General features: G+C 46.5%; 1 protein-coding gene across 3 annotated transcripts in view; it reads right to left on the bottom strand.

Annotated features, from left to right (window-relative positions):
* Positions 1–818: 818 nt before the first annotated feature.
* Positions 819–26,412, bottom strand: part of NR2C2 (nuclear receptor subfamily 2 group C member 2) — a 102,535-nt gene continuing 76,941 nt past the window's right edge. For all 3 annotated transcript variants that reach the window (XM_040628413.1, XM_040628414.1, XM_008697836.2), the window contains 11 exons: positions 25,868–25,970; positions 23,214–23,393; positions 21,945–22,092; positions 21,109–21,202; positions 17,691–17,824; positions 16,522–16,699; positions 15,204–15,325; positions 14,249–14,388; positions 11,414–11,551; positions 10,157–10,262; positions 819–7,303 (listed from right to left, as the gene is read on the bottom strand). In XM_040628413.1, the coding sequence (XP_040484347.1) occupies positions 7,129–7,303; positions 10,157–10,262; positions 11,414–11,551; positions 14,249–14,388; positions 15,204–15,325; positions 16,522–16,699; positions 17,691–17,824; positions 21,109–21,202; positions 21,945–22,092; positions 23,214–23,393; positions 25,868–25,970 (1,518 nt within the window). In that variant the 3' untranslated portion in view covers positions 819–7,128. The remainder of the gene's footprint in view (positions 7,304–10,156; positions 10,263–11,413; positions 11,552–14,248; positions 14,389–15,203; positions 15,326–16,521; positions 16,700–17,690; positions 17,825–21,108; positions 21,203–21,944; positions 22,093–23,213; positions 23,394–25,867; positions 25,971–26,412) is intronic.

Below are 26,412 nucleotides of genomic sequence, written 5' to 3'. Positions count from 1 at the left end.
AGGGGGCCCAGAAAGGTTGCTGACCTGGAAACAAGATAGTGAGTCCTGTTTAGAGAGACGTGTCTGGTGCCAGTTGGGACAGTGCCGCCCTTTTCTTTAGAGACTTGAAATAAGCACCACTAGGGGGCACAGTTATCTCCTTAAACCTTTGTCTTCCATTTCCTCTTCAGTTCAGTAGTAAAAGATGGCTTTAAAGTTTATGTAAGTGGGAGGAAAAAATCGCTATGAGAAGCTGGTATCTGTTTCTTTCTTTGCACGAACGATGTTCATATGGTTTTAGACGTTGTTCTTCTGAAGTGACTGATTTTCATTTTGAGTACGACCTGGCAGGGCCATTTAAAGCTATCTGGCTGCCAGTGGAATCTGACTTTGGACCTCGGAATCCTCGTAAAATGAGAGGCCACATGACACACTGAGCAAGTTCTTTCCAACTTCTACAACTAGAAGAACACGCTTTTATTCGGGGTAGTCATTACCCTTACAGGGCGTGTGTGCTGGTTTGAGGCCTGTGTGGTCTGGCAGCCAGGGGTGCTCTGCTCCGGAACCAGCTGCCTGGTTTTTTGACCTCCACCCCGAGGAGCGGCCCCACTGGAAAAGGCCACACCTTGCCCAGTAAAGGTGTTTACAAGTGCAGGGGGCCAGCACGTGGACTCTGACAGCTAGGTCCCCGCTGGCTGAGGCCAAGGTGAGGTGAAAGCCGTAGGGCTCTGACCACAGGGTGCTTCCTCCCCACCTACCCGGGGTGAGACAGCGCGGCGCCTCTGGGCATCAGGCATTACTGCTATTACTATTAGAAGAAATGAGAAGATGCACATTTAGTCTTTAATTCACTTTTTTAATAGTATAAACCTCATTTAGGTAGTAGTATTAAGCCACAACAATAATGCCACATTGAAACAGCATTTAATAAAATGCATAAAGCTAATTCATGCACTGCAATACTCTATATACAAACACAACAATGCAAATTCTTCTTCAAGACTGAAGACATTGATTAGATATAAAATTCAGTTTAAAAAGAACATGCTATTTTTTAAATGCCATCACAGAAACAAAGCTGATTTCAAGCTACAGCTTTCAACAGGTTTTGAACCTGGAATTAAAATGTAATGGCATAAACAGTATTTTCTATATTGTGAAGGGCAGAAGTTACAGAAACGGTCCCAAGAAATCGAACACCCGAATTTTCCTTTAACAGATGTCTTTTAAAAGGGCTGGTAATGCAGCTACATTTTAACAGGTCCAAACTATAGGTAAAAACTATGGTTTGTACTATGAAAAATGTGCAGCTTTTCAGTTATAAAACTAGTTGAACACTGGTTTACAAGAGAATGGGGAGAACGGAGACTGTAGAGAACTACCCCAGCACTTGAGCTGTGTGCGGCGGCAGCACAGGAGTCCGTGGACGCTCTGGTCGGTAAAATGGTAGTTGAGTATATGGTCCTAAAGACAAGCCATCTGTAACATAAAAGTCTACTGTTCCAAACATTAAGCTTCTCATAGTCTGTCAGCTGATAAATGTTGCCGAACATTTTTTCCCCAATGTTTACAGCATTTTTTTCTATGCCGTACGTATAAATATTGAGACACTGGATTATTGGCTTCTAAACTGAAGGTCTAGTTGGGCCTTAAAAATATCTCAGGCATTCCCCACCCCTAAGATATTTTCTAAGTTCAAAGTTTAATTATTAGATTGCTGTTAAAATACCCTCCCCAAATGAAAATTTTTATTTTGAAGATTCATTTTGAGACTGTCAAGCTTCCTCCTGTATTTTAACTGGAAAGCCACCTTTAATAGTGTGATTGTCACGACAGGCAAGGACAGGGGCAAGGGTCAGATAAGCACTGTTGCATGAGGCCAGTGAAGTAGCAGGAGTTTGTTTGTTTTTGTTTTTTTTACATCCAATAGTGGGGAAGCTGAAGGCTAAATGACCCACCGTCTCACAAAAGGCACTGAGTACTATGGTCTCAATGAAGTGTTTTCAAACATTTCAGTAGCTTATTAAAAAAACAAAACAAAACCCAACAACAAAAAACCAGAAGACCTGTGGATTATGTGAGTTTTTGCAGTTCTCCAGGGACTCCCTTCAGCGGGCCAGCTTGCAGCCCTCGGCCAGGCAGGCCCCGCTTCCCAGGTCTGTAAGCTCTGCTGGACCGGGCCCTGGCTCCTGAGTGCCGTGTCTCAGTTTAAAGTCCAATTAAGGGGGAAAATTAATCAGAAGAGACCTGGACAAGGAAAATTTGGCATCTGCAGCTTTAAGGGCACAAATAGCCATATTAAAATGCCATTTTTATCTGAAAATTTTAAATCAATTTACAGAAAGGATTTATGTCAGTGGATTTTATTCACATGCTAGTTAGAGAAGTAATTTAAAATTTGTAACTTCTATGCTGTTAGTTATATTATTCATGCTTATTTTAAAAGACTACTTGGTAGGTTTTTTTCAACTGGCATCAGAGATGGTAATCTCCTGAGTCACAGGGCAGTGCCTGCTGTCTGCTAAGTCCAGAGTGAGCCCAGACCTGGGAGGCAGCCCCAGCACACAGACCATTCTGAATTTCTGACCACGAAGCCCATCTCCGGACCACATGGCAGAGCGAGTACCCGGGAAGGCCGACAGCTCCAACAGCTAAGTTCCTTCCATCAGGCCGCGAACAGGCATGCGGCAGCCAGGTGAAAGATCCCCACCTAGTTTCTGACATTAGGATAAACTGTCTTCTAGCTTTCTGGCCGCTATCTGAATCCAGAGAATATACAATATACAGAAACGTCCTCCTGTCAGGACCTTTTCTGTCTGGAACTTTCCCTGGTATAGGGTGGAGATTCTGCCTGTATGGGCTTTCCCAGCCAGGCTCACCCAAAGGAAAATGGAGTTAAAATATCAGCAAATGCATCCTGCTGAGGGACCTTGGAACACCCACATCAATTTACTTTAGCAACTCTATCATAGACTCTCTTTAAAACATAAGGGAACTCTGGATACATGGCTACATGTCTGTATACATAATATACATCTATGTACACGTACGCACACTATATACACTGTACATATATAGAAGATATAAACACATGTACATTCAGTCAGTCATACAAGCCTATAAATCTGTACACGCACGATGCCGCTGAAGGGACCCCAGGGCTGGACATGCGCAGGTGTGCGCCGGCAGGAGGCACACGTGAGGATGTCCAGAACCCTGTGTACAAAAGACCCAAACCCAGTCTATCTCGATTAGGGCTTGGCTTTACAAATTTACATCAAAGTTAAGACATTTCAAAGAGCCGTACAATCTCGAGACTGGAAGTGGGACAGAGGAAGCGTGTGGGCATCTGCCCGGCCTGCTCCAACCTTTCCAGGATCTACAGGGCACTACCCCCACCACAGCCGGATAAAAGTGAGCGTCAGAAGATGACTTTTCATGGCCTAGACTCAGAGAGGGGTTGAAATGTCATCTACAGCCTCACTGCACGAGGCCCTTTCCACTGGCAAGTGGGTGACAAGCTTCTGGACTCCGATCTGATCAGGTCTTGGAACCTGGATCCCCAGCCCAGGGCTGTGCGTCAGGCAGAGGGCAGGTTGGGGGCAAGACTGCTCTACTGGAAATTCCCCCAGAGGATCAGGGAGGTGGTTTTTCCCCAGAATCCAAGCACTAGATATAGCCCTTCCGATTCTTAGCTCCCTGCCGCGGCTATCCCCAACACAAGCAAAACCGCCGAGCAAGTCCGTACTACGGCTGCAGCCACGTCCTCCAGCGAGCGCGTGGCCCCTGCATCAGGGAGCCGAGAGTAGGCGCGTCCATCGCTCTCACCATGGCTGGTGGCGACTGCCTCAGAACAGAGTTCACATTTAATACTGACAAGCTAGAAAACAGTCCCTCTTGAGGGCATTTAGATAACATCTTACAACAAGTGACTACACCTGAAATTAAATATAAAACCCAAACAACAAAGAACCCCAACCACAGCCTCATGGCAGAAGTCAGATAATAAATAATGGTAGCCCCCCAACAGACACACATACAAATCTCAAAGGGTGAAATAACCTGGAAAGTATCATTTGCTTGCGTAATTTGGACTTTTTCTAGGTCTCTTCCTGTCCTGTTGTTTTATGATTCTGTGTAATGACCTCCACAATTTCAACACATAACTGCCTAGCATTATCGAGATACCACTGGAAAAGGGCCCATTTCACTAAGAAGTACTGATGTATATTGTCACCTCCTCTCGCCAGTGGACCTCTCCTCACAAGGGAGGAACGGCCAGGCCACCAGAAGGGACACGTGGGCAGGCTGTGTGGTGAAGAATCTGTTCCTGGCTTATTTCACTCAGACTCAATGGGTAGAGGGCTGGCCTTACTTAACTAAATCTAGACTTTCACAGACTACTAACAAGGGGAAAAAAAAAAAAGCCTTGTGAAAGCTGAACCTCACTATTTGCTTGGGATCCCTTTAAGTTCTTGACTTTGGGCTTCTCTTAACCAATCTGACAAGATGGGACAAATGATTTGGGGCAGCAAGAAGTCAGCTTGTGTGAACATGATCTTTAGGGGAAAGGCTACTTCAAAGTAAGGCCAAGAGGATCTGGGAAACTAACGAGTGTTCAAGGCCCAAAATGGTCCACTGCAATCAGCCACCATCAGCGAAGGGACTCAAGGGGCACGACCAGGTCAGAATCAACAACCCTCTAAGCCAAACTGACTTTTCTCCAGGGCTGTCCTGCCAGGGTGCAGCACTCACTCGCCCAAATGTTTTTCTGCTAGTTATCACCTCTACCCCCAAATCCTCCAGCAGTGGCGTTGTCAGGACCTCAGTCAAGGTCTTGGCTAAGCCATCCCAATATCTGAAGGCAACCTGAGTCTACAAGCCGAATGGACACAGGACTCCCAGGGCCGCCCCCAGGAAGGGAAGTGGGCCTCTTCCCCAACATCGAGAATCAGATCTGGGAGATTTGACGTAGCATGTAATCCCAGAGAACTTCTATGTGACCAACGGACATGTTTACATTAAAAAAATCAGAAGAACAGAAAAGAGGCAACTTGCTGTGTAAGATGCATAAACACGGTTGAAAATACCCTCTGTTAAAAGTCCTTCATGAGCAGAAATGAAACAGACCTGCCCTAACTCCACTCTCTTGGCTAGTTTTTTTCCCCTTAATTTTGAAATTTAAATCACTTCAAAGTTAGAAAACCAAAACTTTAAGCTGGCGAAATTAAATTCCATCATTTTATAACGGGCACCCCTACTGTCTCCAAATTTGGTTCCAAGACATGAACTATAAATAATATACGTAAATCCAAACAGGAATTTAGAAGCTGGAGATACTGTCCCCACTTAATTCCCACCAGTGACTCACAAAGTGCTGCTAACGCTTCAGCAGAGAGCATTCTGTTCTGTCGTAAGGCAGCGGCTGGCGGGCTGGGCACCTACACAGCACACGAGGCCCGACCTCGATGAGGGCCTGAGCCAGGCCGGGGAGTGCCTGTGGGGCAGGGGAAGGGCACTGGGATCTTTCTGGATACAATCTGATCAAAAGATCTGGGAGATGCAGATTTAACTTGAGCTGTTTTCTTAATCTGGGCTATACAGAAAGGAATGAAGAGTACGTGACCGGGTCTCGGACACGGCACTTTTCCCAAGCAGGAAATGCCCGCTGCTTGCATCCATGGGAATTTATGGGTGCTCCTCTCTAGATAGAACTTCCTTATAACTGCATTCTTTTCTTGTAAACGATGGTTGCTATAACTTAAGAGAAAGAAGATAACTTTGGGAGTTAAGGTTTTTTTTGTTTTTGTTTAAGAGCAGGTAGCTTGCTTCTGCATCCATCAGCTAAAATGCTCCAGGGTTCTCTGCTGGCACACACCTGGGGGGGTCAAAGTGCATGGTGTACCAGTACCATTCAAAGAACTGCCAACAGAAATGCTGAGTCTGGAGACACTTTGGAAAACCCTGATATTTAAGGTCAACAGACAAACCTTCCATTCAGCCGCACCACCACCACCACCCTGGCCAGGCAGCAAAATCCTCACCTCCCCCTCCCTGGCCCCGAATTCCCTCACAGTTCTGAGTGAACTGCAGGAGTACAGCCCTTCTCAAGGGGATGTTTGGAATGGAAACCCCGTGAGAAGGGAACCTTCGTACTCCTGTCTGAACAACGAGCAACCACCCCAGACTGCATCCAGGAATTACTGTCGGGTTCAAAATGCCCACCTTGCACTTTTTGGTCAGAAGGCTCTGTCTGCTGGGAGCGATGGAGGTGATGTGGGGATGTTTTTAGTTGCTGCAGGAATTGGCAGTTAATGTCTGACTGGTTGTAATCCAATTCTGAGAACCAGTCATCAGAAGAGAGCCCCAGGTTTGGAGGAGCCTGCAGATGCCAGTCACAGACCAGAACCAGAGGTCAGGGAAGCTGACAACTCAACAGCTGAGGAAGTTTCCGGTCTGGGTCCCCACCGACTCTGCCTCCACACTCCCACTTACTGCAGGATACAGATGAGCCGCATTTTCATTCGTTCATAGGAATTTAGTTCAACACCACCAATGTGTGCATACAATTAGGAATGATGCCATCTTTTCTTAAACATAAATGATTGTCTCCTGTACCCTAGTGCGTTTTCACAGAAATTATTAGCATTTCGGCAAAAGACATGTACAGTTTTCCATTTGTCCTGCCCAAGGGCAAGATGTTGCTAACATTACGCATTGATAAGAAGTGCTTAGAAAGTGCTAATATTATTACCCTGGTAATTAGTAGCTATTAATTCCAAGGACATTTTTTTAATATATATACACACATACTGTTCTCTTAGGTTCTTTTAGTTTTAATACTAGTCTCTGACATTATAAAACTCTTTGTTTTTTGCCCTTTGAGAATTTCTAAATACAAATTGGGTTAAAAGATTGTTCCAAAATCTGCTTCATCAAAAGGCATTAAAACATGTCTTATGGCAGGAAAGGATCCTACTAGTCTTTTAGTTGCTACTGTCTGGGATTAACAGATAAGAAGAAACCAGGTAGGAAATGGCTAACATACTGGAAATATTTGCACATACCAAAATACCACTACTTTATTTTCTCTGTGTCTGAGCGGTCCTGGAAGGATCCTTTTGCTTCTCGGCAGGTGGGTGGCGCGCACTATAGGCTGGCCCCGGTGATCTGGCCGTTATATTCTGCTGTCTCCATCTTGAGGATGTAGGGGATTATGCTGTCTATCGACACATTGCCAATGAGACCAGTAAAAAAAAGTTCTTCTGTTATGTTGGAGCTCATCAGCCTGAGTGCTGGCAGGCGAACGAGAATCCGGGCCAATCTGTAAAAGGGAGGGTCCTTAGAGAAAGGGGATTCACTGCCCTTCAGACCTCTCCCTGGACAGGCTCCTGGGACCCTGTCTGCACTGTTTGGAATTAAACCAAACAAACAGACCTATGATCTATACCCCCTGTATTTCAAATTTCAACAGTTCCTCTTGTAGGAATTTACCATGAGGGGAAATAAAAAACCAAAACTCTGTACAAAGACGTCTGTACAATGTTTCCTTCATTTTTAACAATTCTCCCCACCCCGACCAAAAAAGAAAAATTTGGAAATCAATAAAGGATAGGTTAAAATAAAGTATGGTGTGTCTCCATATAAAAGATCACTATATACCCACTAAAAAGTATAAAAAAGATCCCTATCGCTGGTAACGGAAGAGTCCATGATGCATAGCTAAATAAAAGCAGACGGGGAAGCAGCAAGTACAACACAGTCTCACTGGTGTAGATTTATTTGTGTGACATGCATACAAAAGTATTCGGAAGGATGTTCACCAAGATGTGAATGGTTTGGGGATTTGGAGTTCTTTTTACTTATTAAAACTTCTTCTGTATTCCTGTATTTCCCTAATTCCCAGTGTTTGTATAGCATTATAATTAAAAATAAAGCAATAAAAGTGTCTTCATTCTGAAAACACCCTGGGTGGGAGGGCACACCGTGACCCTGTCAAAGCGGGTCTGAAGCGTGTGATTGGTGTTCCACGGCCACTGCACAGAGCCACGTGTGCAAGGATGCTCACTGCGGGGCCAGCCTGGTCTGGAAACAACCTAGATTTTCATCAGTGGGAAAGTGTCAAAGAAATTACAGCACTTCCTTAGCCACAAAAGATGAACTATGCTCATTTGAGCATTAAATGAAAAAAGAAGGGTTATAAAACCTTACTTTGTATTTTATGATTCCAAGTACACAAATATAAAAAATTTCTGAAAGGAAATGCATAAAACATTAACAGGTATCTACGAACGGTGATATTTATATGGACATTTTCATTTTACTTTCCAGAATGTTCAGTTTTTTCCTATAGTGAACACTGTTATTTTTAAAAAGAGAATATATATATTATGCAAGTGGCATTCCAGCACCATCCTCCATTTTGTCCAGCCACCATGAGTCCTGCAGGACACACAAAGGAGTAGGGGGACACCAGCACAGACCACGAGAGAATGACAGGCTGAAGGGTCTTGGAAAGTCAGCAAAGGTAAATCAGGGAGGACTTCTTTGGGGCGGGGCGGGGGCACGCGGGGGAGGCCGGGCAGTGCGAGAGAGAGATCAGCTACGTAAACAGTGGGGAGGAATGCGAGAGTATTTCGGGAGGAGCAAACATTACGAGAAAAGGCATAAAGTGGGAAAAAGTAAAATAATGAATGCAGAAACAGATGTCAACCACCCTAGGGCCTTTTTTGGGGAACTGTCTTTGAGTGAGTTTCTGAGTCCCACGAGAAAGTCTCCCTTCTCTCATTTTTGGTCCCAAATCACATGGCTGGCCATCTCCTCTATCCCTGGGTCCCGGACTGGATTTTTTCAGAAGCACCTACTTTCAAAGGCCAGAGAGTCGCTGTTGACAAGAGGACTCTAGTGTGCTGTGGCTCTGGCAGCAGCCCCCCAGAGGGACATTTCCAGGCCCTTCTGACCATGGGCACTGGGTGGGAGTAGGCCCGCGGCTTCCTCGGGTGACAGCCTGCCTGCACAGCTGGCTGGGTGTATGAACTCTGGGTGTGGGTGCGTTACTGGGCAGTCCTATTCCCTATGTACTGAGGCTGCAATTACTCAAGAGTCATGGTGAGGTTTTCAGCGATTCCAGGAGAAAATGGATCCTGCTCTGGCAAAAGGTGTTTCTGGGTCATGGAGTTGTGTCTAAAGCGGAGGAGGTTCCCTGCCAGCAGGGCCAGCCACAGGCCCCCTCAGTCACACCACAGAAATGGTCTTCCTAGGGCCTGGGGCATATTCATTCCACAGGGCACCTATGGACTGAGGTCTTTGAAGGCGACACAAATTGAGGAAGGTGGGGCCATGTATCCTCCTGGTCAGTTTTGATCAAGTGTCTACTTTGAGGGGACAGGGCAGGGAAGGAAGTATTAGTTCGCCTGATGTGACCTCAGTAATTCATATAGCTTCTTGTGGGTTAGAAGTGGTCGTGATCAAAGAGCTCCTCCGCTCCTTCGCTGGAAAGCCAGCCAGGCCTTCTGCCGTAATTGAGAACAACTCTCCTGTTCAGATTTGCATGAGAAAGGCCTGTGTGTGTGTGTGTGTGTGTGTGTGTGTGTGTGTACCTATGTATGTATATACACACATATATTTGCTGCCCAACCATTACAAATAATACAAATTAACTTTTTTGCCCAAATAAAGGGACTAAAAATTTTTATCAGTTTATCTGATGGCAAAATCAGTATTTTCTATAACTCACTCACTCCTTTGCAGAGGTCAGGTTTGGTTTTCGTCAATGAAAACTTTCCTATCAAGTATGCTGGCTCTCCCTCTTCAGCGGATGTGGGCCGAGGCGCAGGGTGCTCCTCCGGGTGAGGGGAGAACTGCCGCTTCATGCACCACATTAGCCCCAGAGGAAATCACAGAGCAATGATCCCAACCCCTCATTACGTTACAGAAGAGCAACCCAAGGTCTCGCTCACAGTTTACCCAGCAACACTGGAATGACCCAGGATTCCAGACCCTCCCACCTAGCACTTTCCACAGTTACCACCCATGAAAGGCAGGAATTAAAGGGGGCTCAAAAGGAGGCTCTACCAGGCTGCCAGGGGTGGGAAGGCTGACAATTTCTATCTGCGACTACGGCTGCAGCTGCGCTCCTTCCTGCCCCACAGCCAGAGCGTGTATCTGTGTGCCTCACCGGTACGTGTCTTCCGAGTAGGTTTTCTGAACATAATCCTGCAATTCCATCTGTGCCTTTTCCTGGAATTTTTCAATCTGGCTTGTGCTGGTCAAACCTGGATGATCTGCAAAGAGAACAGTGCCCCAAATTGCCCTGTGTATTTGGAAAGCCTCACTTGGCAGACTTCTTAGTACTTATTTTTAAACCTCTGACAAATTTCTCAAGTAGAAGATAGATTGAACCCTGAAGTTGGGTCTGGTTTGTATATTACTGCTAAAACATTGGCTTTTGCTGTAGTCTGCCAAGGCCTGAAGGTTCCCAGGAGGGGGCTGGGCTCCTGAGTGGTCACACCAGCCTCAGCAGCCCCACCTGGCTTGGTTCTTGACATCTGGCTTCCTACCGTTCTAGAAAACAGAGATTTTAGAACCATCACCTGAGATTAGAAATTATCATTTATCTCCTATGTATTTAATCACATAATTTCTCCCATTTATATCAGCTATTTTGTTGTTCATGAGTAGATGGCTGGGGAGGAAGGGAGGGTTAAGCTGTGTCCAAACCCTGCTATCGAGGACAGCAGTCAGGACAAGAGTCAGCCTGAGTGACCTCTGGAGGATCAGAGAGAGCAGCTGAGAGGGGAGCAGCGAGGTCAGCCGCACAGTCCTGCTGTCTCTTCTTCACGGGCTGCCCTACAGGGACAGGTAAGCTTGTGCACTTTCAGTCTGTACTGGAGCACATATGCTAACACAACCTGAAAACTGGCAAAAAGAAAAGCAAAAGAAATCAAAATTAAAAAAAAGACACTGAGGGGGTGCCTGGGTGGCTCAGACGGTTGGGCGTCTGCCTTTGGTTTAGGTCATGATCTCAGGGTTCTGGGATCAATCACATGGGGCTCCCTGCTCAGAGGGGAGCCTACTTTTCCCTCTCCCTCTGCCTCTCTCCCCTGCTCATATTCTCTGTTTCAAATTAATTAAAAAAAAAAAAAAAAGGGATATTGGATGGTAGTATACTCTATTTTGTATGCCCAAGTCTTATTTAGCCAATAGTTTAAATTAGGATACAGAATAAATCTTTTCAACATACGAAGTCACCAAGCACCATGACATATGTCTTTGGGACTGTAAAGGCAACAATTTAAAAGAATGTATGTGTTTATGTTAGCTAGCAAAGCACACCTATTAGGAGAACATTCGGTCACATACAAGAGGTTCATGTTCAGAAATATCCGTAGACACAGGTGGAAAACCGTTGTTGAGTCCCCACCACATATCTTACCAGGGCTAAAGAGGACTATAGCTTTAAGGTACGCGTACTCATAGCCGTCTATATCCAGCTTCGCCATACTGTTACAGAACTCCTGAAGCTTCCAGATGTGCTCCATGACTTGTTTTATCCGGTCTCCAGAAAGTTTATCTAGAAATAAACATCACGGATCACCTGAGAAAGGCTGGTAAGAACAGGAATGTGAGCTTCTTTGAAGAGCCACAGATTGAATGAGAAAATAATTTCACTTTTTAATGGAAACCAGTTACCTTAAAGTGGTTAAGAGCCTCATTTTCCAGGTGACGGTGAAGTGACAATAAGTACACCCAAATGCCACTCTGCTATATATTCTAAGTAACAAACCCCTAGACCATTGATTCTCTCTGGCCCTACCTTGGGTAGGGCCTGTAGGTGCAAACTGGTAATTCCTTTTATTCTGTGCTTAAGACCCATAAGTCAATTCTTACCAGTGGTCAGGCTCTCTCAGTCTCTGCAGGCATTTAATAGAAGTTTATGGACCTGATCATTAAACGCTGACATTTTTTAGTTGTGAAAACAATTTTATATGTTATCTGTTTTAATTTTCCTGACAGTATTTGCTGAAGGTATTAGTATTATCACATGCAATTAAAAATAAAGGATAGTTAAGAGGCACTTGGGTGGCTCAGTCAGTTAAGCGTCAGACTCTTGATTTTTGGCTCAGGTCATGATTTCAGGGGTGTGAGATCAAGCCCTGCGTCAGGCTCCTTGCTGGGCGTGGAGCCTGCTTAAGATTCTCTCTCTCTCCTCGGAAACAAACTGAGGGCTTTAGAGGGGAGGAGGGTGGGGGATTGGGATAGGCCAGTGATGGGTATTAAGGAGGGCACACATTGCATGATGCACTGGGTGTTAGACGCAAGTAATGAATCATGGAACTTTACATCAAAAACTGGGGACGTACTGTATGGTGACTAACGTAACATAATAAAAAATTATTAAAAAAAAAAAGATTCTCTCTCTGCCACCCCCCACTCTCACTTTCTATCAAAATAAATTAAATAAATAAATAAATAATAACTAATCCTCATCTGTGAACAAATCTAACTTAAATGCAACAAAATGCTATAGAGTTTTAAAAAAATCAGTTTTATATTACTATTCCGAAGGAGTAACTAGACAAAGTTGTAACTAGGTCACTCGATTCCTAGATAATCAAACATCTCGAATGCCTAATTAAAAGTGCAGCTCAACTGCAATTCAGCATCAAATGTAGATTTTCAGCATGCGTCCTAAATCCTGGGCCTGCTCCCTTGAGACCGTGTCTTCGGTGCACTCTGCACTCAGAGCGTGTGGAGACCGCACTGGCTATCTCCCGGTCCGGATGTGGCTGGGACGAGGCCACCAGACGTTAGATGGTTGCCACAAATCTTTCTACAAGACAGTCACTTGTTAACATTCACGAGAACAAGTAGGTGAGGCAACTGTGTCCTACGGGTCTACACGGCCCGGGTTTGTGCCCAGCTCTTCTACTTGCTATTTCACTTGGGGGAGACCAGGGACCTGACTGCAATCACAGTCCCTCTAGTGCTGTGAGAATTTGTTACACAGGAAAGGGTAACCCATTGTGAGAGAATAGAAAATACGTATGCTGGTCTCTGCCCCCCGGCTCCTGGCCCAGAGCTCTCGGAGCCCTTGTAATTTCTAAGTGATAAGAGCATCAGCAGCATCTGTTGGTCTAATATTTGTTTTTGAACCTATCCTTGACAAAGAGCTTCTAAAACCCTTGAAAATTCTTATGTGTTAAGAGCGCTAGGAGAATCTTTTGTTCCACTGAGGTGACTCTGGGTGGGACCCCTAACGGCCCCTGGAAAGACTAAAGCATGCTCAGAAGCTTGGAATTTCCAGCCGCATCCCTCATGCTCCAGAGAGGGGAGAGGGCTAGAAATGGAGTTAATAACTCATCACGCCTACATGAGGAAGTATCCATAAAAATCCCAAAAATATGGGGTTCAGAGAGGTTCCAGGTTGGTGAACACACGCACACTAGAAGGTGAAGCACCCCAAGTCACGGGGACAGAAGCTCCTGTACTTGACTCTCCTAACCCCAACCCCATATATCTCTTCCTCTGGCTGTTCATTTTTATCTTCCATCCTTGAGTTCAGTCAGCTACACTAGCGAATAAATCCAACCCGAGGGTTGCTACAACCTCCAATCTATACAGCAGGTTGGTCAGAAGCACAGATGATAGCCTGGACTTGTGCGTGTGTGCATATGTGCACTTGTGTACAGGTTGGGGGGGTGGGTCTTGTGGGACTGAACCCTTAACCTGTGGGATCTGACACTGTCTGTGTCAGAATTGAGTTAAATCGTAGGACACCCAGCTGGTGTCTCAGAGAATTGCCTGTTGTGGGGAAAACACCCCCCCAAATTGGTGACCGCACGTGTCAGAAGTGTTCTGTGTGAGGAGTAAAGGAGACACTCAGGAAAGAGAAACACAGTAGGGAAGAACCAGGTTTTTCTTTCACCCACACAAGTGAAAAACTACAGTTTCTTCCATTTATACCTGTCAATCGAGATGAAAGTGTAAGCTCTGATTATTCTGAAAACATCACTACCTATATTCTGAAAACATCACTACCTATGTATCAGGAAGCTTGCAACTTTTTCAATTATCTTTTTTTTTCCTTTCATATTCCTTACATGAAAGGAAGACAGGTGGAAATTCAAATGTTCTCACTGGTAAAGGCCCCAGGACTTAAAAGTTAAGCAACTCTCTCAGCCTGTGGAAGCTGTGGGACACCGCAGCCGGCCAGTTTGCAAGGGGCCAGCCTGAACCGAGACACACTCTCCCACAGCCCCAGCCCTACCTTCCTGGATGCTGTTCTGCAGGTGGTTGACAATGGCTGCCAGGATAGTGGAGAGACTCATGACCTGGGCACACTGGGCCAGGCCGAGGGTGAAGAGCTCGTTCCAGCAGGCCCGCACCAGGCTGGTGTTGCAGTCCTGCCTGGGAACACAGAGGTTGGGGTGGGTGTGGGTACATGCCAATAGTCTCCAGGCCCCAGTCTGCCCCAAACAAGAAGATTCAACAAGTACTTCTTGAAGGTCTACGGTATGTCCAGGATCATTTTCCAAAACACCAGTTTGTGAATCTCTTAACTGAAGTCCCTCTGAGGATAAACTATTTTCTTAACAATGACACTTTAGACGTCGGTAATGAGAAATCGAAATGGGTGACTAAAGTGTCATCTCCTACAGCCTTCTAAACCCACAGCGGCCCGGGGGCAGGAGACGCTGCAGTGGTCCAAAGGCTAGGGACGGAGTGTGCTGGGAGACTCACCCTGCACCTATGCTCGAGAACAGAGGGCCTGCAGACCCTACAGGGGAGGAGCGGCACTGGAGCACAGAGGAAGGGGCCAGTCGCGTCAGCTTTCAGCCCTGCCTTGGAGGATTCACACTCAGAATGGCATGGCTGGCGCACCGCAAACGGTATGACCTTATCTGAGAAGCCTCCAGGTGCAGCCTCACTCTACTTTCTCAAGATTTCAGATGACTCCTGCTTTCTATTCCACTCCATCCCTGGCTCTTAGCACCAAGTCCTCAGCATATGGAGAAGGCCTGAGAGAAGTCTGAGGAACACTGAAGCACCGGCAACCATGATCCTCTGCTCCTAGTCCACGGAGTGTATTTAATAAGAAAATCAGGGTCCCTGGAGCAAGATCATAGGTACAAACTAGAAGGGCCCTGAGACATCTCCCAGGCCATTTCTAACGAGGGGAAGGCTCTTGCTGAAGGCCACACACAGAGAAAAAGGCCACTTACCCAAGTGCCTGAAAGGCTGGGATTGACCTGGCCCAGTGCATGGAGAGGAAAAGCAGGCGGGATGCTGACTCGCAGATGTAGTGCACATTGAGGTACTCCGGCATCGGGCTGGGCATCGTGAGCTAGAGAAGAGGAGGCACACAGCACAGGAGGTGACGGAGAGACAGGGCATGGCTTTGTCTGTCAGCATGAGCTGCTGTCACGTCTCAACAACTGCAAAAGCCTGAGTTGCGATGATCTCTGATGCTGAGTTCCTCTGCAGACCCATCCTTATGAAGCCTGTGTCCTCTGCGGCGGAGGCCTGGCACCGACACCCCCTGGTCTCTTGCCCAGTGAACTAGGCTCTGATGGCTCTTGGAATGTGGTCAATGATGGCCACCTCCCAGCTCACTCACACAAAGACATACGTTTCAACTCTTGCCTCAGCTAAACTGGTATTTCTTCTAAGGCAATTCCATTTTAAGCCATAGGTTAAAATCTAAATTAAATCAGGGAACAGGAGTCAACTTCATGGCTAGCAGGCATTTGGTAAGTGGCCTTAGCGTAGCAGTGAGTGACAGCTGAGCAGAAGCCTATGTGGTGGGAGGATGAGACCCCACCACCAGAATGTTCAGGACTGGGCTCCAGAGCTCCACTGTCCAGAAGGGAAATTAATGCCTTTGATGCCGGAATCCGACTGGTGACCTATATTCTTGGCACTGGTGGGCAACTATGAGCAGGGACCCAGTCTTCCTAAGCGACTGGTCAGGCCTCTCTAGTAAAGAACACGGGGGGAACAGGAAGACACGGTCTGTAGCCCTAGAAACTGAGAGGGCTTCAGGGAACCTGGGAGTGTCTTTCAGAAGTGAGGCCAGCGAAGAAGCATGTGGGGAAGACTAACAGCCTTCTTCAAGGAGATAGGAGGTCTATTTTCTGTGGCTCGAGACAGCAAGCAGCCATGACCAGCGGTTAGGAATGGAGGCTGGCTGCCTGCGTGCTCGAGCAGACAAAGGTGCCTGCCTGAGCCTATGCTGGAGCCAGGCCGTCCCAGAAAGCAGAAGAGGCAGAGCAGAACACTAAAAGCCCTCGCTGGGCAGCATCACGTCAGCTCCTCCTGGCAAGGACAGGCCACACCTGCTTCAGGGTGAGTTACCTTCAGAGCCAAAACACTGTGAGCAAAACACAAATGATAGTTCTTTCTTATGAGAATACTGTTCTGGAACACAAGGTCCAAATCCAAACAAAAGCCAACAATATGAAAATGAGCTCACTGCAAGATTTTAGCTTCAAACTGCAGGCTGGAGAGGCTGGGGCATGTGGTTAGGCTGAATGCACTCACCTTAAATGTGACATGAGTGTCTGAAAGGAGGGGCCCTTCGACCTCGATGATGGGTGTGGACTGGTCTCTGCTGATGACGTGGATACCCCCTCCTCCAGTGGCGTCTATCCCATCTGCTAGGCTTGGAGGTGAGGAGCTGTCTGTGGTATTAAGTGCTTTAGCTAAGGTATCGAATGCCCTGTGAGCAAAAATGAAGCAGGCAGTGTTGTGAATCCACAGCTTTTAGGTCTAGCTGAGACCTAATCTAGAAAAACAATGTGATGGGGAAAAGATCATTCAAGTCTACCCGATGGGGGAAGGGATAAGGAGAGCTTCTGTGTACGGTCTACACATCATCATCGGCACTAAGCAACGCAATGTATTATTTACTTTCACACATAATTTCTACTTTTCATAACTACTCCCCAATGTAGAACCCTCTCCATTTTACAGATGTGAAAGCTGAGGCTTAGAGATGTTAAATAACTTTTCCAAGATCAACCACCCAGTGAACAGTGGAACCAGAACTCTACCCAACTCGATTCCCATTCTCTTTCCATTGGATCTAGATCTTAATTTTGCTATCAGACCGGAAGAGAACATGAGGACCAGGGTACTCGTGTGGCCTCCAGCTGTGCATCTGCTCGGCCTGGCAAGGCGGGCAGGAGTGGCCAGTCCAACAGGGAAGAGGCAAACACGAGAGCTGGGCTGTGGGGAAGAAATGCCTTCCGCAGCCGGTTACGGGTGTCTGGGGCCAGCTAATGCTATCTGTCAGTAACACCCTGATGGACTGAATGAAGCTCTAGACTATTTGGAAAAAAATATACACGAGAAAAATGAGCTAAGACAGAACTAGGAACGGGGATGAACTACTAATATTTAGTCAAAATAAAGACTGATACAAGTAACACCTGTCTACTGAAGGGTTTTCCCTGCTTCCACTGAGTCACTCCATTTCCTTTTTCATATTTGGAATGAAAAGCAGTTTTGACTATTTTATGTCATGTAATACACAAGGGTCCATGTTCCCATAGTTAGAATGTGAAAGAAGACAGATGTGCAGGAACACTGTGATGATTTTACAGGCCCTGACTGAACACAGGGTGGGTGTCAAAGTGCTCCCAGCGCCCTGCCGCAGCAACAACTGAGTGTGCACATCACGGGGGGCCTCCACACTCATGGCATCATACCGAGTAATCTCGCTTGCAGACTGGTCCTCCGGCTGCATTTCTGAAGCGTCACCATTGTTCAGGGATTCACTTAAGTTGGCAAGGGAGGTTACTACATTTGCCAGTGTGCCCAGAGCTCCCTGGCTTGTTTCAGCCTATTAAACACAAAATAAGAACATTAAAGATGAACACAAACACACAAAAGGTTCTCAGGCCAATGAAGGTAAAATGTTAGTTTAAAAATAGCTTCTATGGGCTGTGACCTCAACAGGCCACAGGGTGGAGATCTTTTTGGTGACGGAAGAGTTCTACATCGTGATTGTGGTGGTAGTTACACAAATATACAAGTAATAAGGTAACGGAACAAAAACAAACTGGACACCACCAAAATTTAAACTTTTGTGCTTCAAAATATATTAAGAAAGTTAAATGGGGCGCCTGGCCGGCTCAGTCGGTGAAACGTGCGACTCTTGATCTCGGGGTTGTGAGTTTGAGCCCCCTGTTGGGTGGAGAGATGGCTTAAAAATAAAATCTTAAAGAAAAAAAAAAAAGCTATTAAGAAAGTAAAAAGACACCCCCCCGCCCCCGCCACACAAAAGATAACCCACAGAATGGGAGGAAGTATTTGCAAATCATACATGTTAATACTGGTTTAGTAGCCAATAACTCTTATAGCTCAATAATAAAAAGACAAATGAGTTAAAAAAAAATGGGCCAAGTGATTTAAGCAGATATTTCTTCAAAGAGCATATACAAGTGGCCAATAAGCACATGAAAGGATGTTGTTCAGCATCACCGGAAATGCACATCAAAACCACAACGAGCTACCACCTCACACCCAACAGGATGGTTATAATAAAAAAGACATAATAACAGGTGTTGGGAGGATATGGAGAAACTGGACCCTCACACACTGCTGGTGGGAATGTGGAATGGTGCAGCCACTACGGAAAACAGTCTGGCAGCTCCTCAAAAAGTTTAAACACAGAGGTACCACATGACCAGCCATTCCACTCCTAGGTACACATATAAGAGAAATCGAAACGTAGGTCTACAAAAAAAACCACCTTGTACCCAAATGTTGGTAGCAGCACTATTCATAATAAACAAAAAGTAGACACAACCCGAGTGCTCGTCAGCTGATGAACGGATAAATAAAATGTGGTCCAGCCATTCAACGGCTTAGTACCTGGCAATAAAAAGGAATGAAGTGCTGACACATGCCACAACACGGATGAAGCTCAAAAACATTACGTCAGGAGAAAGACGCCAATCACGAAAAGCCATATACTGTAAGATTCCCTCAATGCGAAATGTCCAGGATTGAAAAACCATAGTCAGAAAGTAGAGTAACAGTTGGTGGGGGCTGGAGTAGGGGGAGGGGGAAGTGATGGCTTAGTGGGTGCAGGGCTTCTTTCTGGGGTGATGAAAATGTTCTGGGATCAGGTAGTGGTGATGGTCGTACAGCCTTGTGAATGTACTAAAACCACTGCACTGCGCACTAAAAGTGTGAGTTTTCTGGTACATGAATTATAACTCAATTTAAAAAAAAAGAGGAAAGCCAAAGACGTATGAAAACAAATAAACCAAGACAAATAAGCCCCAACAAATGTCTGTTGTGTCTGGATCATGAAAGTGAAAAACTAGAACACAGTGGAAAAGATCCTAAGCCGAGCACCGCTTCATAAATCACAGAACCACCACATAGCAGAATACTGTGCAGCCGCTGAAAGATGCGGGCCGCCATGACGGAGAGACATGTGGCGGGCACGGGAGTGCAGTGAGAGGACAGAGAGCCCAGCCGGCCGGGGGTGCCTGGGATCTCCGTAAGAGCTCTGTATTTAGTCAAAGTACACGGTTCTGAATTTTAATTATTTCAAAGTAGAAGGTTTAAAAAACAGCTTCTGAAAAGAGCTACCTTTAGGTGCTTTGTCTATCCCCTATTATTCATGGCCAACTCCTGGGGTATGGTCACTTCCATGGCACATAGGAAGGAACAGGTGGAAGCAGGAACAGGTGCGTCCGACTCTGCAGCTCTTTCTCTTCACTACTACTTACATACCACACAGTGTGTGTTGTCCCTTCTCTTCCATCCAGTGACCACGACTCACTCACTTACTGAGTGCTCACCGTATGCTGCAGGCTTTATAAAAGTAACTTACTCAAGTTGCCCAGCACCTGCCGTGTGGCGGTACTGAGGGAAGCAGAGATGTAGGAAAGAGGGCGCATGGCTACCAAGAGTGGCGGTGGGCTCTGGACCCAGGACCAGCCGACTCCAGAGCCTCTTGGTTCTTAGCCTCAGTCTCTGCGTGGACAGCACAACAGAACAGTTGCTGTGAAATCCTTTGGTAATCGGGTCTTAAGGTTATACGGGCCTTACTTTCAGGCTCTGGTTTCTCTCCACCCCACTATGCATCCATCACTGTCCTGAGTGTCTACTTGACGGCAGCAAGCCAGGTGTGATGGCCATGCCTCACGCAGCACCAGGGCCTAAAGAGAGGAAGCTCAAGGGACAGCCTCAGGACCACAGGATGGAGGGCCACTTTTGGTGCCAGCCAATAGCTCTCACTGTTGCCTTTCTTTCCCAAGAGACGATGTTCCTCATGTACGGAGTGGGCACAGCAATGTGCACGTGAATGGACGAGAAGGAAGCCTGCAGGGAGCGCCACTCAGGCTCTCAGGGCAGTAGCTCCGCCAGCACTCTGTTACCAAGTTCCTCCTTTCGGAGAAGGAAAACTGGAACTCAGCCATGGCTTGCTGCTACTTCATCATTATTGGGTCACATCAGGAACGAGATGAGAAATATAATCAATTTTCTTGCCTGGATAAAACCCTTCAACTTAGTTATCTTCACGGGGGTTAGCCAGCTATCTCTCTCCTGGATTGACATACACCTCTGTTCACAACACGTTAAATTCCCTATGGCTGATTTGCTCTTAGTAGTTCTGCAATCGTCAGAATCCTGCCTGAACTTCCTCCTGCAGATCATCTAATTAAAAAGAATGGGGTGGTAGTGGATAATGTAACACTGTGTGTCAACCATACTTCAATTAAAAAAAAAAAGGAACTAGGGGCTTCTGCAAAAGGCCATCTGAGGATAAGCAGCCATTTCCCCAGCACACCGGTAGTTTGCCAATGTGTATACTGGGGTGTGGTGGAGGTGGTTATCGAGATGAGAGCCACTGAATTTTCACCCAACTGAACTCTAGACCCTGACATGTAATAACGACTAACCAGCCAGCTCCGAGTTTCTGGACAGCTGTCAACATCCCTAAAGCAAATCATAGGATGGCTGTATAAGAAGAAAGAAACTGAGATGCAGAAGGCCATGCTGTCAAGGTAGTCTCAGAAGGCCAAGAAGGTGGGTGCACACATTCAGAGAAGCAGATGGCACTGCAACATAAAGGTGGAGGAGAAGGCGTTAAGTAGAGAGCATCACCTTGGAATCCGTGGCCAGGAGAACTGTACCATCCTCACGTATCAAAGGCTGTTGGATGTTCACAAGCATCCCTGGATCAAGAAGACCTGTTTGTCTATTTAAGACATAAAGAAACCCAGAGTAGCTTCCAACATGTAACACACAGTACGATCATGCTGCAGTGCCCTGTCCCTCCTCCATCTGCAAAGCTGCCTGGACAGCAGAAACACTCTGACTAGACTCAGCCATGGAGTGACTGAACCACCCCCCTTCTCTCTAGAATGAGATGAGCACAAAGCTGGGCCTATAGCCTGAGACAGGATACCACACAGAAACACATCCCCTTGGCTTCCATGCTGACTGCAGACCATGGCTGCTTTGTTAAATAAAGTTAACTTGATCTTCAGAATATCACCAAGGAATTCTCAAACTCTAGTTCTCGTTAGGATACAGTTTGGATTTCTTGTTTCCCCTTTCTGTTCCTTTTAAATGAAGTTCAACAGATTACATGGGAAAAAAAAAAAAAGACATATAAGTTAACTTGTGTTAACTCTTCGCACTATTTGGGACTACCCTGGGACTTAAGCCTTTTGTCTATACTGCAGAAAAACCTCATCTGGAATTGCAGAGCAATGTATGACTAACTATAGGACATAACCTGAAACCCCAAGGCAGGAGAAAAACCCCATCTTAAATCAGCCATCCTCAGGTCTGTTCACGAGTGACCAGAGCAGCTCCAAAAAGGGTGGGATGAGGCAAGACAAGGCTGAAGGCTGTGGCAGCGGGGGAGCCACATAAGCTCCCTCTAAGGAACATCCATGCCTCCTCTAATCAGCTCAAAGACTGATGGGACTGACCTTGCTCCATCTTTATCTGCCACAAACGTAGGAGTGGCTATCAGGGGACTTCTCAGGTCCTTCCGGATATAGATTTTCTCAGTTGAAGCAGCACAATTGCTTGGTTTCTCCCGTTGCACATCAAAAGGCTTCCGTTCACTCTGCACAGCTTAAATCACAACATAAACATTCACGTTTAGATAAAGGAGTCACGACATTAAAAACTACATCCTTCATAGTAAAGTTAGGGGTCTTCCTCAGGAAGTCCGCTACTACAGGGATAAGCTCGGTGCTAGACACATCCAGCTCAATTTTCAGAGGACTTTTCAGCCAAAGGAAAGAAAAGCTCAAAGCCAAACAACGCCATCCTAAGTCTAAAGAGCTCAAGCTCACTGCCGGCTAAGAAACTTCAGCAGGGCATTTGGATGGCCTTGTGGGGGGCCCACACTGAGCCCTCTGGGTTATCAGTTTTTGCTGCTCACAAAAGGCACGCTCCAGGAAGAGAAACACCCATCTTAACAGAGAGCCTGTCCAACGCACGTGTCATAGAGAACGTTCTGATGTCCAACTCAAGCCTGAATGACTTCTGCAAACTGCTTAATGGGGTGTCAGTTTTCTATAACACTAGCAGTCTCTCCCTTCAGGAATCTGGTCTGAGAGAGGTATACGGGCCAGAAACAACTGAAGGAAATAAAGATCTTCTTTTTTTTTTTTTTTTTTAAAGATTTTATTTATTTATTTGACAGAGATAGAGACAGCCAGCGAGAGAGGGAATGCAAGCAGGGGGAGTGGGAGAGGAAGAAGCAGGCTCCCAGCGGAAGAGCCTGATGTGGGGCTCGATCCCATAACGCCAGGATCACGCCCTGAGCCGAAGGCAGACGCTTAACCGCTGTGCCACCCAGGCGCCCCTGAAATAAAGATCTTCTTAAAAGAAAGAAAGGATGAATCCCAGATCCAATTTAGACGAGGACCCTGTGTCTGAGAGAGGTGCCATGTCTTCCCCAGGCCTCACAGCTCCAAAGTGGCAGAGCTGGGGTTTGATACTCCAAAGCGGTGTTCACCCCACTGCGCTGTGCTGCACGCCGCGTTACCTGGCGGGGGTTTTCACACACACCGCGGGGAATGGCCGGTTGCAGTAGTGTGGGTGCTGCATCACTTAGCTGACCCAGAAGGGAAACAAAAAGAAGCCTCAGTGGATATTTTCCTCTTAGAGTATTTTAAAGCCAGGTGCAGAAATCTCACTTTCTCCCAACTTGCTAACTCAAATGCCTTGTTCATACAGTTACTCACATTCCATTTTCATGCCCATCTCTAAACATTTTTTCAGCCGGCAAAACTGACAGCGGTTCCGGTGGTGCTTATTAATGATACAGTCTTGGTTGCTCCGGCAGCTGTAGGTCAGATTTTTCCTTACACTCCTTTTGAAGAAACCTTTGCAACCTTCACAACTGACAGCCCCATAGTGACGGCCTAAAAGGAGAAAGAGTGTGTGAAGCAAATCACCAAAAGAAGAGGTGATCCGTCCCAGGCCCTGTTTCTAAGGTTAGGCTATCAGAGTGACTGGTGCATGGTATCCGGTGCCGGCAGCCATGGGACTACCACAAGCCTGAGCATGAAGCCTGGCACTTGGGTTCTTCCCATAATTTTCCTATAATCTTTAAAGTAGCCCTGTGATGACACGATGGAAAAACAAGCTCAGAGAGGTTACGTGACAGCTGGTAAACGGCATGACCTTAACGCTTTTAGTACACAAAGGACCTAACATGCAGCAGGAGCTCACGGAGGATGGCTGAACCATGCTGCCCACGGTGGACACCGGCTCCTGGCTCTGCAGAGCCGGGCCTGTGAAGCCACCCAGTGCTCCTGTCCTGCCAACGGTGGCACGTAGCAGAAGCATGCATGTGCTGTTTCAGCACACAGGGTCCTACTCCTCCCTTTACTACTCGGTGTGTGTCACGTCCTGGGCCCTACAGCTACCTTGGGGGAGGCGCAGGGGCTGTGGTTATGTAGGCCCAAGGTGAGGGAAGAGTGCATGCCGTGCGGCTTACTTGGGTTAGGTGTTCAGACTCTTTTGGAAACGCAGTTCTAGAAACACATTTACTACATACAGTTCTTTTTTTCTAATCTTGTTTACTTTGGTGTCTCTAACTGCTAATGACCAATAACATTAAAAAGAGCCCCCCACCTCAGTTTACCCTTTCAAATACACCAAGTGCTTCCACACGCATCACACCTCATTTGTTCCCAGCTGGCACAGACCATGGATAAGGTTTCCTGGTTTGATCTTCTGTAACCCAGTATCATAGCTACACTGCTGAGAAGAAATATTTCACAGGATCATCACTGATGGCAGCTAATGAGTGTCCCACTGTCGTGAGCTCGAGCATGCAGAGCCATTCCCCAAGTGTGTACTTGGAGGGTCTCAATTTTGTGCCTTAAAAAGTAGTACTACAATTGCTGCGTAGACATCATTTTTCCCTCCTTGCAGTGTATTTCCTTAGCCTCTCTAGGTCTTACAGTGACCTCTAATACCTGGAGACTGCAGCACTGCAAGCCTATGACTAGGCCATTCCTTTAAGCCCAGAAGGGGACTGACAAATGGGGAAACCAAGCAGATTCTGTGGTCTGTTTGTTATGTCCATGCTTCATTCATTTATTTAAAAGTCTGCAGAGTGCCTCTCCTGGCTGAGCAAGAAGACAGGATATAGAGATGGAGGGGTCAGACATGGTTCTTGCTCTAACAGAAAGAGCCCATTCTGGTGTGGAAGATAGGCTGGTAATAATCAATTATAAGAGAATGTAACAAATGCCAGAGCAGTCTATACAAAAGGATGACGAGGACACAGGCAGCACTGGCTTCAGAGAAGGGGTGGGATGGCTAGGTTTGGCCTTGTTCAAGATAAGGAGTGGGAACAGAGGCAGGGCACCCTGGCACAGCAAACAGTACCATGAGCTAGGAGGGGACTGGAGCTTCTGACCTCTGTGGATGTTTGTCTGGGCTGTCTTCCTAAGATGCTTGGTCCAACCTTTTTTTTTTTGTTTGTTTGTTTGTTTGTTTGTTTTAACCAGGACCACAAAGCATCCAAAGTTCCTGGGAATTCTGTGACTACAGAATAAAGTGGAACCAATCACAAAACTCAGGCCTGTGCCCGTAGCACAGCTGGAAGAGTGTCTTATTAGATCATTCTCCATCCTGTGCTCACTTCAGTAGCACATATGCTAAATACCTCTCCATCCTTCCGGCCCACCTCATCTTCTACAGCTCCCCCACATTAGCAGGCTGAAGTCTGAACTTTTGGGCCAGATATCTTCTCCAGTCTCCTTTCACCCACATCCTAACCACAGAAGTCCAGGAGCTCTTCCCTAAAGACACCATGGGTGTGGACAGTAAATTCACTGGGCCCTGGCTCCACCAGCCAGAATGCCCTTCTGCTTTACCCAACACACACACACAATCAACCTCCAAGCCTCACAGAATCTGACTGCCACTGGGGGACCCTGCCTGACCCTGTGGCTCCAGTCAGAATCTCACGCTCCCTCCTCCTTTGTTACAGTAACTACCACACTGGGTTATAGTGAGGATGACAGAGAGAGTTAGGATGAAGAAGAAATAGATAACACATCTTGTGAAATAGCAAAGCACTGTGCTAATACTACCCAGAGTAAAGACATGACTCCTTTCTTGGTAGGGTAGTACGTAAATATGTGACACATAGCCAAGATTTGTCAGTCACAGAAACAGTGTCTTGACTCCTCCTTTTGATTCTAATATTCTGACAAATGGTTTGCTTATTTGTATCACTACCCCACTCAGAAAAGTGGAGTTCATGTTTTGAAACCTATAAACCTACAGAAAATGTTCTCTTTCCAATAATCTTCCAACCGCCATTTGGTTCATGATGTTGGACCATGATGTGTGCCCAGCATAACCTAGGGTTACTTACCAGAGGCTTTGTCGCCACAGACCACACAGTACTCTACCACCTGCGGCCGCTGGACGTCAGCCTTACCCAGCAAGCGCTCCACAGAAGCAGAGTCCGTGACGATCTAAGAAGAATCAGGAAACAAGCAAAGTGCTGATTAAAAACCAGATCGTTAAAACAAACTAATGTTTAACTATAAATTCCTAATCTTGGGTTTCTAAGCAGGAAAACCCTGGGTAGCACTGGGAAAATCCCACCTGACAACTTAGCCTGACATCAAGAATGGCCCTGTTGCTCACCTAGACTGCGCCCCTGGGGGGGGGGGGGGGGGGGGAGAGGTTTGTCCAAGGTCAGGCACTGGTTTTCACTCACACACTCTCCTATCTGGCTAGCATAACCGCCCAGGATGGGGGGCTGCGGGGAATCACATGCAGATGCTCTGACATGAATATACTGCAGGTCTTTCTGGCTCCTCTATTCCCACGAAACAGCCTGGAATGTAGGCAGAGAGGTATATTTGGCAGAGAAATAATCAAGCTTTATTAATTAAATAATTAGGTCTCTAC

This window comes from Ursus maritimus, unplaced genomic scaffold (genome assembly GCF_017311325.1).
Source record: "Ursus maritimus isolate PB19 unplaced genomic scaffold, ASM1731132v1 scaffold_14, whole genome shotgun sequence".
Taxonomy (NCBI): Eukaryota; Metazoa; Chordata; class Mammalia; order Carnivora; family Ursidae; genus Ursus; species Ursus maritimus.
The sequence above is the reverse complement of the archived record's forward strand: the minus strand, read 5'-3'. Positions and strand labels throughout refer to the sequence as shown.